The sequence below is a fragment of the Cimex lectularius genome, unplaced genomic scaffold (assembly GCF_000648675.2).
Source record: "Cimex lectularius strain Harlan isolate CLEC.00 unplaced genomic scaffold, Clec_2.1 scaffold289, whole genome shotgun sequence".
NCBI lineage: Eukaryota > Metazoa > Arthropoda > Insecta > Hemiptera > Cimicidae > Cimex > Cimex lectularius.
In genome coordinates, this window is record NW_019392889.1 from 156,215 (window position 1) to 168,045 (window position 11,831).

Genomic DNA, 11,831 nt, shown 5'->3' on the forward strand with positions numbered 1-11,831 from the left:
TGTAAGCCTCATTTTGTACACAAAAAAATATTGTAATAATTGTTCAGTAAGTCTTGTAACGCTTCGGCAAAGGTTTTATTTTACAGGGAAACATCTATAAAATTTTAGTTTATCAAAACTCCATTTATCTATATTGCAGAGGCACAGATAAAAATGCGGGTTCGCGGGTAAATCATGCAACCTTCACCAAAAGCTTGGATCTTTGGGGAACCCTTTATGTCGGGCCTGGAGTACCAAGTTTATGAGTTGCCCAGATTAATATTACAGACGCTTTCAAGCTTATGAATCCAGTTTTGCATCGTCGCATTGAAGTTGATATTGTGCTTTTTGTGCAGTCTGCACTCAACTTTTTCAATCGAGTCGTATTGATAATTTTCTTTTTTTGACTAGAATTGTGAGTCATGGAAGTTGAAGATGCAAGCGAACCGCCGAAGAAAAAATTAAAACAAGGTTTTGTTAAAATGTTTTATTTTATTAAAGCTTCTATTTTATTAAATTTACATATTATGAAATAGTCTAAATATATGTCACAAAAGTCAATTATAGTATATTTATATTGCGATTTTTTTTTAAAACATTTATTTTGAAATATAAGTTTATTATTTTTTAACCGTTTTCATAATTTTATAAAATTTAGACTTAAATACACTTGTTGCATGCAAAGGTTTACAGGCTTACCGCTGTCAGTGATATTTCCAAGTATTACAGATGTTGCAGATACAAATCTGTCGTTTTATTTTTTATATAATTTTTACTGTAAAAATTATGCTGTTTGAACGAAACTAAATAATAAACGGGATGATTGGACTCTCCAATAGAAGTCTGTACTTCACAGCACTTGGTTTATGGCTTGGAGTTCCCATCAGCCAGTGCTCTGGTGGTCGTCAGATGCGAATATCTGTCTGAAAATATTTTCATGTTTTTGTTTCTGTTTGATTATTGACAACCTGAGATAAAAATGAGAGGCTTGCAGGCTTTTAGGATATCAACAATCTCTATATATAAAACAGTTCCGACACTGACTGACAGACAATGCACAGACCAAACTGCTGGATCTAAAGGGCTGAAATTTCGACAGTGCATTCCTATAATGACATGGATAGCCGCTAAGAAATGATTTTTTTAAATTCCATCCCTATCTTTTATTAATATATATATATATAAAAAGTTCCATAACTGACTGACAGATAATGCACAGACTAAACCGCTGGATCTAAAGGACTGAAATTTTGACAGTGCATTCCTATAATGACATGGATAGCCGCTAAGAAAGGATTTTTTTAAATTCCATCCCTAAGGGGATCATATGGGCAATTTTTTACCATGTATAGACAAAAGTGAACTGAAGAAAAGAAGAATTTGAGAAACAAGACATTATATTAGAAAGCTGTTCTAGCACTCTGCATCACATTAGAAAGGTACATTAAAATAAAACAGAGTCCTGCGTGGATGAAGTCACAAGTAAAAGCAGAATGTCAGTAATCAGATTGAGATGCTAAAATGGCTGCAGGTTAAAAAAAATACGTGAAAAACTAGAAAAAAAAAGGAAAAACGTTGAGAGTTTCAGTTGTACGTCAGCCCATTAACCTCCCATGTCCAAAAATAAAAGCGGTTAATTTACGCTATTTCTTACTTTGAATTTGTGGTTTATAACATAATACAGCATACCCAGAAGAACATATCCTCTGGTCACCTTTTTATTTATATGGTACTTCCAGTATAGCCTTCTGTCCAGATAGGTACTTCACAGAGGCACTGGAAGATTCCACGGGATGTCATTTCTTTCAACTTGTAAGGATGGTAGGTCCCAGGGTAAAGATTTTTATTTTCATTTTGAAGGGTTTATCTCCAGTATCCCTTTGTCACAATAGTTTGACATATCCTTTGAAGCATCCTGAACTGCTTTTTGAGTCTCTAAGATTTTGTGATTGGAGGCATATATAACTGCATCGTCTGTGCAGATTTTGTGATTGGAGGCATATATAACTGCAGTGTCTGTGCAGATTTTGTGATTGGAGGCATATATAACTGCATTGTCTGTGCAGATTTTGTGATTGGAGGCATATATAACTGCACCGTCTCTGCAGTCTGCTATATGCTGGAGAGGGAAGTTCGTACATGTACAAATTAAATTAGTGAGAGCACTGATCTTTGTAGAGTGCCTTGATGGATGTCTTTTTCTGTAGAGAGGCTTCAATATTTTATGAAATTTATACAGCCAAAGTAAGGTTAAGTCAAGAGTGTTCTTTACTGTAAGCCCAAATTTGCCCATAAACCACAGTCCGATTTAGTTTTTCCAAATTTTTGTAGATTACATATAGAAATTGTACAGACACTATTGTTAAAAGAATAATATGTTGAGCAAGTAGAATTATCTATGTTGGAAAGGTACAAAGGCTTTATTAATTAATGGTTTTTCTCAATTTTAGCCAAGCTCTCATTTTGCTTTACCTCACCAAGAAATAAGAGGAAGCTCAGTGAGCCGTTATCTGAAGATGGGAAGGCTTTGAAAATTGTCTGCAAAGACAATGACAGAGTGACAGACGAGAATGTTGTTAAGAATCATGACGTGAAGTCTGATTCTGAAAATAAAAATCCAAATGGTGAACATGCTGATAAAACTGAATTAGGTGTGATATACATTGATGATAGCAATGATCACGAAGAAAATAACAAAGAAAATGGAGATAGTCATGAAAAATCTACATCGGAAGGAAACGGTTTTCAGTTGCGCCTTTCATTTGAACAAGAGAAAAGTGATGATGTAGACAGCAGTAATGGTGAACATCCTGTTAAAACCGAATTAGATGCGATATACATCGATGATAGCAATGATCACGAAGAAAATAACAAAGAAAATGGAGATAGTCATGAAAAATCTACATCAGAAGGAAACAGTTTTCAATTGCACCTTTCATTACACGAGAAAAGTGATGATGTAGACAGCAACGGTGAACATTCTCAACAAGCGAATAACATAAACAGAACACAGGATAGTGAAAACTGTAAAGTAGAAGACAGCAACGAAAAAGAAACAGATAATGCAGGAATTGAAGGAGAAAAACTTGGCTGTGTTGAATTGAACGAAAATAACGATGCTTTAAACGATTCGACACTTGTAGATGTAAACAACGAAAGCTTTAATGTAACTGGTAACGAGACCTTTGAAATGAGTGATTCTGGTACATCACCAATTTCTGAATCGGTAAGTTAATATTTTAATTTTTTTAACATTTAAAAACCCTTGACTATTCTGACAATAAATACATTCATTATGCTACATATTATTTGATATGTCAATCAAACAGTTTATTACACATTTTTGGTATTGTTGTTAATTGTATACAATTATTACTGTAAAATATTTTTTAAACTATCTGTAAACTATTAATTATAATCATTTGAATTTAACTTTCTTAAACTGCAAGAATCAATGACTCCAAGAAGTTATCAAAAATCTCTTGAGCTTAAAATGGAAATTAAATGTGGAATTAGTGATTTTATTTTGCGCCATTTTACCAAAGCACTTTACTTTTGAAAATCACAAATCTGAGCTTGACAGTTCCTGCCTTATTCATTGCTATGAAGAGAAACAATTTGAGTAGAAGTAACTAGAAGTATCTTAATCTGATTGAGTATTATTTAAATATTTTAGTGTGCAAAAAAAAAAGTAAAGTAATTCCAGTCATAACGTTCAATACCCGTAACCTAAAGTGGATAAGGGGCCAGACCACTTTACATTTCTTTTTAAAAATATTATTCTCAATAAAAAATTGTAAAAACTATGTCAGAATTCAAACCCAGAAACCTCTTTTCTCCAAACATCATTTGACCATTTTCAGTTATGGGTATATGTCTGTTGAACATGCGCAGAATGATCAGAAACAATCAAATTATGGATTAAAGCATTGAATTTTTCCCAAATTATCAGTACAGCTTGCTCTCCATTTGCACTCCACTATCACATAGTGTAACAAACGACCCAAGTTCAACAATTTAGACCAAGTTCTCTTCGAATTAAGCTTCCGAATGAAAGTATGCATGAAAGAATCATAAAAACTTGAAAATAATATGCCTAAGTAGTTAAGTGTCTTATGATATTGTTCGCGCACATATACTTGCAAATTCATTAAGCTATATATTTTTCTTCAATGCTGAAGGTTAGTAATAAAGTGTCCAAACATAATAAAATATTGGGCAAAATGTTGGTATGTTATATCAGACCATTTTAGTTCAGGTATATAACAAAGATGGCAAATTTTTTGTGAGATTATCTCTCAGTTATATTTTACAATTTGTGTTAATTTCATAGCCATTTATGTGCCAGATGAAGAAATAAATGATTTGGTTCCTACGTATTGAAATTGATAATTCAAAAGTCTTTCAAAATTCAGTAAAAGTTGTTTTTCAAGACATTTCTACCTTGAAGAATAGTTCCTGCTACTAACATAGTTTCAACACATGCATTTTTATTGTGACATATTACATAAAGCAGTGAATATCCATTGGTAGTTTGATCATCCTGGATGATTTAAAGTTGTTGAAAGACAAAACGTACTTAATCAAGAGAGGAGAAACAGACAGTCCAGAGTGATATAGGATAAACAATTAACAAATTTAGTTTTTAAAGACAATTTTATACTTTCTTACAAGGTGGCAGCTTTATTAGATATTAATTTTTAATATTGTGATTTGTGTGTATTTGAAGGACAAGGCAAACTTTTCGAATCAGGAAAAGATAATTTCCCCAAAGCAAAGGCTCTTATTAGAAAAGAAAAAAGAAAAAGAAAGATTAAAGGAGGTGAAGTTAAATAATTTAGAAAAAGAACATAAATTTATTTAAATTCCATATTTTATTAATTTTTAGGAAAGAGCAAAACAAAGGGAAGAAAAACTGAGAAAGAAAATGGAAGAAGAAGACTTAAAAAGGAGGAAGAAAGAGGAAAAACTAAAAAAACGAGAGGAAGAACAAAGGTATTCTTTTTAGATTGTTCGAATCGATTATTTGAAGTTAAAATGTTTTGAAAACAATTTAATGTTGGTTTGCAGATTGAAGGAGGAAGACAGAAAGATGAAAGACGAAGAAAAGAAGAAAAAAGTGGACGAAAAGAAAAGAAAAGAGGAAGCTAAGGAGGAAGAAAAGAGAAAGAAAAAAGAAGCCAAGTTGGTAGAAGAACAGAAAAAAGCTCAAGCTCAACTCGCATTTTCTAGCTTTTTCATTCCCAAGAAAAGTAAATGTGATAATGAACAGGTAGAAAAATCAGAAGAGGTAGAACCATCGTCAAAATTCATGCCATTTTCGGTTTGTCAATTTTTCAACCTTTTTTTGTTGTAAATATATAAATTTTATATTTCCTGCAATTAGAATTTTATTAACAGATTAAGCCAGACATGAGGTTGGCAGGTGAAAGGCGAGCTCCCTTATCACCGAATACCAAACGAAAGTTGGATGAAATTATTGCATATGATAAAATGGCAGATAAGAGTCAATTATACCTTAGTAAATTGAAAAATGGATATGTGCCTTCAACAACTCAGCCTACATGGCATTTATCAGATGAACAACATGATGTTATTATTATAGGTGAATTTTATTTATTTATGTTAAATATTTAATATCGGTTAAATATACAGTTATTTTTGCCATGCAGAGTCAGATGTTATTGAAAATGAAGCAGTAGTCGAGGATCATTCTGGAAAGAATAAATTTAAAATGCATAAGGCAAAGCTTTTCCAGTTTCATGACAACAGGCGTCCTCCTTATTGGGGTACATGGCGAAAAAAGAGTACAGTTATCAAACCTAGGAATCCTTTGAATAAGGATAAGGTATATCTTTGTTAGTCTATGTAAATAAACTTTTACATCTTTTACATTTATTAAACAATTTTTATGAAATATGTTAGAATATGGATTATGAAGTTGATTCTGATTCTGAATGGGAAGATGAGGGCGAAGGAGAAGATATTGGGAACGAAGATGCCGATTCAGACAAAGAACCAAGTGATGATGAAAATGTTGGTGAAAATGGCTATGTTCTTGACAACATCTTCGTTCCGCATGGTTATCTCAGTGATGAGGAAGCAGCTGATGAGGAAATCTTTGTAAGACATTATAAAATTAAATGTAAAATAGACCAGAAGTAACAAATTTCTTTCAGACGCCAGAAGACCAAAAGTTGAGGATGCAGGTGCTCAAGAAAGAATTTGACGAAGAGATGAAGACAAAGACTGAAAGACTGAAACCACGCTTGTTGGGATGTGTGTGGATCAGTAATGAAACAACTGAAGTTAGCAAAGGTCTGTCTCATCAATTTCAACTATTCTTTTTATTATTTTCATTGCTTCTCAAACTGTGGTTTGTGGCGAACTTCGAGAAAAATTAATAATTACAGAAATAAATGTAGAATGAATAAATAAAATTAAAATAACTAATTAAACTAGAAGTACTAAAAATGAGTTTTTAAAAAATTTATTTATTCTATGTTTAGTTTTGCTCACATAAGCAAAATAGGTGAGGTAAGTGAGACGGATGGGACTTGACTGGTTGGTCGATCAGTTTCCTAGTCTTTGTTGATATTAAGGTGGCCATTCACGATCACTCCAAATGGAACCGTACCAAGCTGTACAGCTCCATTTGGAGTGCCAGAAATTTGAGGGGGCATTCACAATCACTCCAAATGAAACCGCGCCAAGCCGTACAGGTCCATTTGGAGTGCCTGAAATTTGAGGGGCATTCATGACCGCTCCACAGCCAGTCGCTCCAAACGTCAACCAGTGAATTACCTTCTCAAAATGGATGACGATCTCTTGTGCTACTCTTCTGTTTATTTACGTATTAAAAGCAAAAAATCGAAGAGAAAATGGTGTAAGAACTGGCTCCTGAACAGAAGCCGTAATACCCACATCAATTTGATGAAAGAACTTTCCCTTGAACCCGCTGATTGGAGGAACTATTTAAGGATGGATGAAACGTCTTATTTATTCATTATATTTAGTGTTCTATTGACCAAATTACTTCTTTCAATTATTTAATCTTTTTTGTAAGGTTTTGGTTGAAATGAAAAAGCTAGTGCCACGAGCGGGATCTGAATCCATGGCCTTCGGCTAAATACGCCGCTGCCCTACCACTTGAGCTATCGTGACTTCGATCCTCTCCAACACCAAAAAATGGCCAAAAGAGAGAAAATTCGAAAGGTTGTAGGTTGAGATGGGGAGTTGGTGCCCTAATGGACCGAACTATCGAAGTAAGGATAGCTCAAGTGGTTAGCGCAGCGGGGTATTTAGCCGAATGTCGTGGATTCGAATCCCCTCGTGACACTATTTTTTCATTTCAACCAAAACCTTACAAAAAAAAGATTAACGTCTTATTTATATTTACTCCAGCTTATTACCCCCTGATTAGAAAACAAAAGACAGTCATGAGAGAAATCATCACTACATGAAAGGTTGGCAACCACATTACGATTTCTCCTACAGGGATGAACTACAAAGAACTTAAGTTCTCAACTACGATTTTTGACCATTGTTAGGGGTTATCAATACCGCATCTCTCATTGCATTTGTATCCTTTGTTTTGAAAATGTCGACCATCTGGTTGAGGATCGAATTTCTTTTATTTCTGTCGTGGTAATATAATCATTGTCCACCATTTTCATAAACATGGTAAACTTTCATTCAATTCAATCACCTCAACAATAAAATCTCGATTGGATGTCATTACCAATAAAGAATAAACGTTTTTGACTACTTTTTGAGAATGTACGACGGAGATGTTTGCTCAGTGACAGAAAGACGGAGACTGCGCCAAAAAAACGAGGGTTTCCCATTCACGACCAGGCCAGCGCGCCAAAATCCCACCCTCCACGCCAGGTTTTCCCATTCACGAACGCGCCATGCCGTCGTTGCGCCGTAGATATTTGGAGTGGCCCGATGGAGTTTGGACCAGTCGAATATTCGGCACAGCCGGGCACGCCAGTTCAGTTTTGCCATTGACGTGGTTTTTGGAATGGCGTTGCTCCGTTTGGACTGCTTGGAGCGATCGTGAATGACCACCTTTAGGGTCCTTCATTACCGGGAAATGCTGCTTCTTGAACACCCTGGATTTTTCCAATGTTTTTTGAAAATGTGATTCAAGCTCAAATTTCTCTTGCGAGACTACCTATTTGTGCCATTCTCGATGATCAGTTATTTACTCTAATATGGATCGGTGGCTGAAGCCAGGATCTCTGAGGAAGCAAGCAGTTTCTCCATACCAGGTAGCCAAATTGATGAGTTTGTTGGACGATTTTGTTACAACTAACGATATTCTATGATCTAATTGCATTGACCTGCTCACAGGTGGTGAAAAAACAATGACTGGCCGAAGGATCAGTGTGATTACTAAACTCACTCTTAATGATTATACGGAGATTGTGAGATACGGTGTGATGTAGGTTTTAGAAAAACATTTTCTGTATCATGCCAACGTTTCGATCTTTATTGAGATCATCTTCAGGGCTTTGTTTTCCATGTAGCTGTGAAAGGGGTCTGTTGGCTAGAAAGTTTGGGAAGCCTGCTGTAACTACTTGGCCACCATAGTCTCCTTAGAGTACCTACATAAAAAGATTATTTAATTATACATGAACCGAGTAGGCCAGCCTTCTGATGGTTTGTCTAACAGTTAAAAATCTTTGCATGCAAAAATCGTAACTGTGGATTTTTTTTTGTCATGCTGATTTGAGTTTGAGTAAAAAATCAGACCAAATAATGTTTGGGGTGTCTTGCTAATATGGGTGTGAGGAGGTTTTGAACAATAAATTATAATAATTCATGTTTCAGTTGTGGTAAAATTAAAATAATCTAGCTCTAGTTGGTAAAATTTTCAGGAAGTCTTTATACATCACTTCTAAACCACCGAGCTGTTTGGGATGAAGAAAAGGGTTCCATTGATGTTTCCGTGTCGGAAGGTGTAGAGATTCCCTCTTCTCCTCAGTCAACGAGTAAAACTAAAAAATTCCCTCAAGAAGGTATATTAATTTAATACAGTAAATATAACAAATGAACAGTACATCCTTTTATGAATTTAATTTTTGTTTACATTGTTAATCATTTACAGTGTTGGATTTGTTAGTAAAATTTGTACATGGGAACAATTTGCCTTTATCGAAGTTGTTACTTGAATTCACATCGAAAATTGAAAAAGACCTCCCGACAGTTTATGTTTCAAAAAATGCACTGACTCGCAAAGTACGGGAAATAGCTTCCAAGAGTCGCGATTTCAATAAAAGTCCATGTTGGTAAGTATAACTTGTTTTTTGTTGTTTCATAATTTTTAATCAATAAAATTTTTTCTTTTATTACAGGGTAGTCAATACGGAGCTGCAAGCCAAATATGGATTGCAGAGCGTTGATATAGTTCCTGAAAATCAGACTCCCCCAGCAGGGTACATTGCATTTATTGTTATTTGTTATTAATCTATGTATTGTTTCTGTTATGAATATAACGCGATACATTTTTTTAACAGGAAGAGTATTTTTTCATATCTGAAAAACAACCCGTCATCATCAAAAACACCACGTGTGAGAAAACGAGCTGCATTAACAACTATAAAAGACCCAGAAGGTATTATTATTATTATTATTATTGTATTACATAAATACAACTGATAATAAACAATAGCTTAAATACTGTTTTACATAGATTAACTACAATAATAATAGTAACATTATTAATCAGATTATTAAAATAAGAATTTATCCCACATAGATGACTACATTTACAGAAATTGTTTCTTTACATTTTTTTCCTAATTTCGTGGTCCGCTTGACCAATTAATACTTTACAATTAATTAAGGTTTTTAGTTGAGATGAAAAAAAGCTAATGGCACTCTCCCAAAGGAGGGAAAACTCAAAAGGTGGGGTTGAGATGGGGAGTTGATGTCCGAGTGGATCAAGGTCACGATAGCTCAGGTGGTAGAGCAGCGGCGTATCTAGCCGAAGGTCGTGGGTTCGAATCCCTCTCATGCCATTAGCTTTTTTCATCTCAACTAAAAACCTTAATTAATTCTTTACATTTTGTTGAATTTTTAACATTATTAAATGACAACATTAACAATTTTCCCTTCCTTAGTAGAATCGTATTTCATTTTTACGATTTAATTGATAAGTTACTTATGAAAACTGTGAGGCAAATTTATTTGAATATAAATGTAATATTAAATACATTACAGTTCGTGGTCTGATTGACCAATTAACATTTTTCAATTAATTAATATTTATGAAAGGTTTTGGTTGAGATAAAAAAGTCAGTGTCACGAGTGGGATTCGAACCCAAGACCTTTGGCTAAATACGCCGGTGCCCTACCACTTGAGCTATCGTGATTTCGAACCACTCGAACACTTAACTTCCCATCTCAACCTCACCTTTTGAATTTCCCTCCTTTTTGCCATTTTTCAAATATGTAATCTACTTGATTCTCGGTAACAGATGAAATGGCCACGGAGAATTTTCATGAAGATATACTTCAGTTTAATTATTACATTCATTACAGTTCGTGGTCCGATTGACCAATTAACATTTTTCAATTAATTAATATTTATGAAAGGTATTGGTTGAGATAAAAAAGTCAGTGTCATGAGCGGGATTCGAACCCACGACCTTTGGCTAAATACACCGTTACTCTACCACTTGAGCTATCGTGACTTCGCTCGTGACACTGACTTTTTTATCTCAAGCAATACTTTTCATAAATAGTAATTAATTGAAAAACGTAATATTAAAGTTTAGAGTACGATTTATGTAATTATAAATTCTTTCTTTAGATACTCTTAAAGGACATGAAAAAATTGACCCGGCTACTCCCGTCATCAAGAAAAAGATTCCATTTGTGACTATAACACGAACTCCGGATTTCATTGGTAAGCCCCCAGTCCATGTGGACACCCCACGCCCAGTTCATCCGTTTTTCAAGGTTTCTCAGGAAAAAGGTCTCTCTTCTAAGGCATCACAACCAATTGCAATTGCCGAAACGTCAGACAAGGAAGAGTAGTCTTCATAAGTGCCAAGACTCACAAACTTTTGTCCATTAGTATTAGAGAAACTTAATTTTGAAATTTGAAGGCTAACGGTTTTGGCATTTATGAATTTCAAGTCAAGCAGAACCTATCATGAAGATGTGTGTACATAGTAACATTTACTGCCCCAAGAATAATTTGTAAATAAATATAAATTAAATAATAGTTTGATATGGTATATTTGAAACAAATAAAACATTTTTAATAGTGTAAACCTAGTGGTTTTATGTTCTTATTTATTAATATTGTTTTCCTGTAATTATATAATAGATTGATACAGAATATTTAGAATAAATAAAGCATTTCTAAAGTATAAACTAGTAGTTTTAATGTTCCCATTTATTAACTTTTCCAATGGAACCGTGGTGGCCGAGTGGTTAACATGTCCAACTTATACTACACTTTTTCTTTGTTCAAATCCTATCCTTTGGAATTTTTTTTTAGGTTAATTTGGAAAAACAATTGAAAAGTCTGACCCATCGTCCATGACACCCAAACGGAAGGTTGGATGTTAAGTCCTCTTGTATGATAGGTTTACTTTACTTATTAATATTTTCCTTCCTAAATAAAACCACATTTAAGAGTAATTACATATAAACTTTATAAAAATAAATTAACTCCATTATAATTATTTATCAGTTTTTGTTATGTTAAAAAATGATCAGGTATATGGTCAGGATAAAAGAAAAACACTTAGCTCCTTGTTGAGCTTTTGTCAATATATATACCTCACCAGGGCTTTGAAACTTAACTTAAAAGGTAAAAAAACGTTTTAAAG

The 11,831-nt window shown here is 34.0% G+C and overlaps 1 protein-coding gene across 1 annotated transcript; it reads left to right on the forward strand.

The window, feature by feature from the left end:
• The first annotated feature begins 152 nt into the window (after positions 1–152).
• Positions 153–11,134, forward strand: LOC106666439 (chromatin assembly factor 1 subunit A-like). Its single transcript, XM_014393640.2, has 14 exons — positions 153–450; positions 2,430–3,205; positions 4,709–4,801; positions 4,868–4,974; positions 5,050–5,302; positions 5,380–5,584; positions 5,652–5,827; positions 5,905–6,102; positions 6,159–6,297; positions 8,865–9,005; positions 9,095–9,275; positions 9,342–9,422; positions 9,504–9,601; positions 10,802–11,134. Exons 1-14 carry the CDS (start codon positions 402–404, stop codon positions 11,026–11,028), a joined length of 2,724 nt encoding a protein of 907 aa, XP_014249126.1. The 5' UTR covers positions 153–401; the 3' UTR covers positions 11,029–11,134.
• Positions 11,135–11,831: the final 697 nt, after the last annotated feature.

Coding starts and splice junctions, on each gene's coding strand:
- LOC106666439 (XM_014393640.2), top strand. CDS start 402: ATGGAAGTTGAAGATGCAAGCGAACCGCCGAAGAAAAAATTAAAACAA. Junction 4,975..5,049: donor AAACGAGAGGAAGAACAAAG/GTATTCTTTTTA, acceptor GTTGGTTTGCAG/ATTGAAGGAGGAAGACAGAA. Junction 6,103..6,158: donor CAGCTGATGAGGAAATCTTT/GTAAGACATTAT, acceptor AATTTCTTTCAG/ACGCCAGAAGACCAAAAGTT.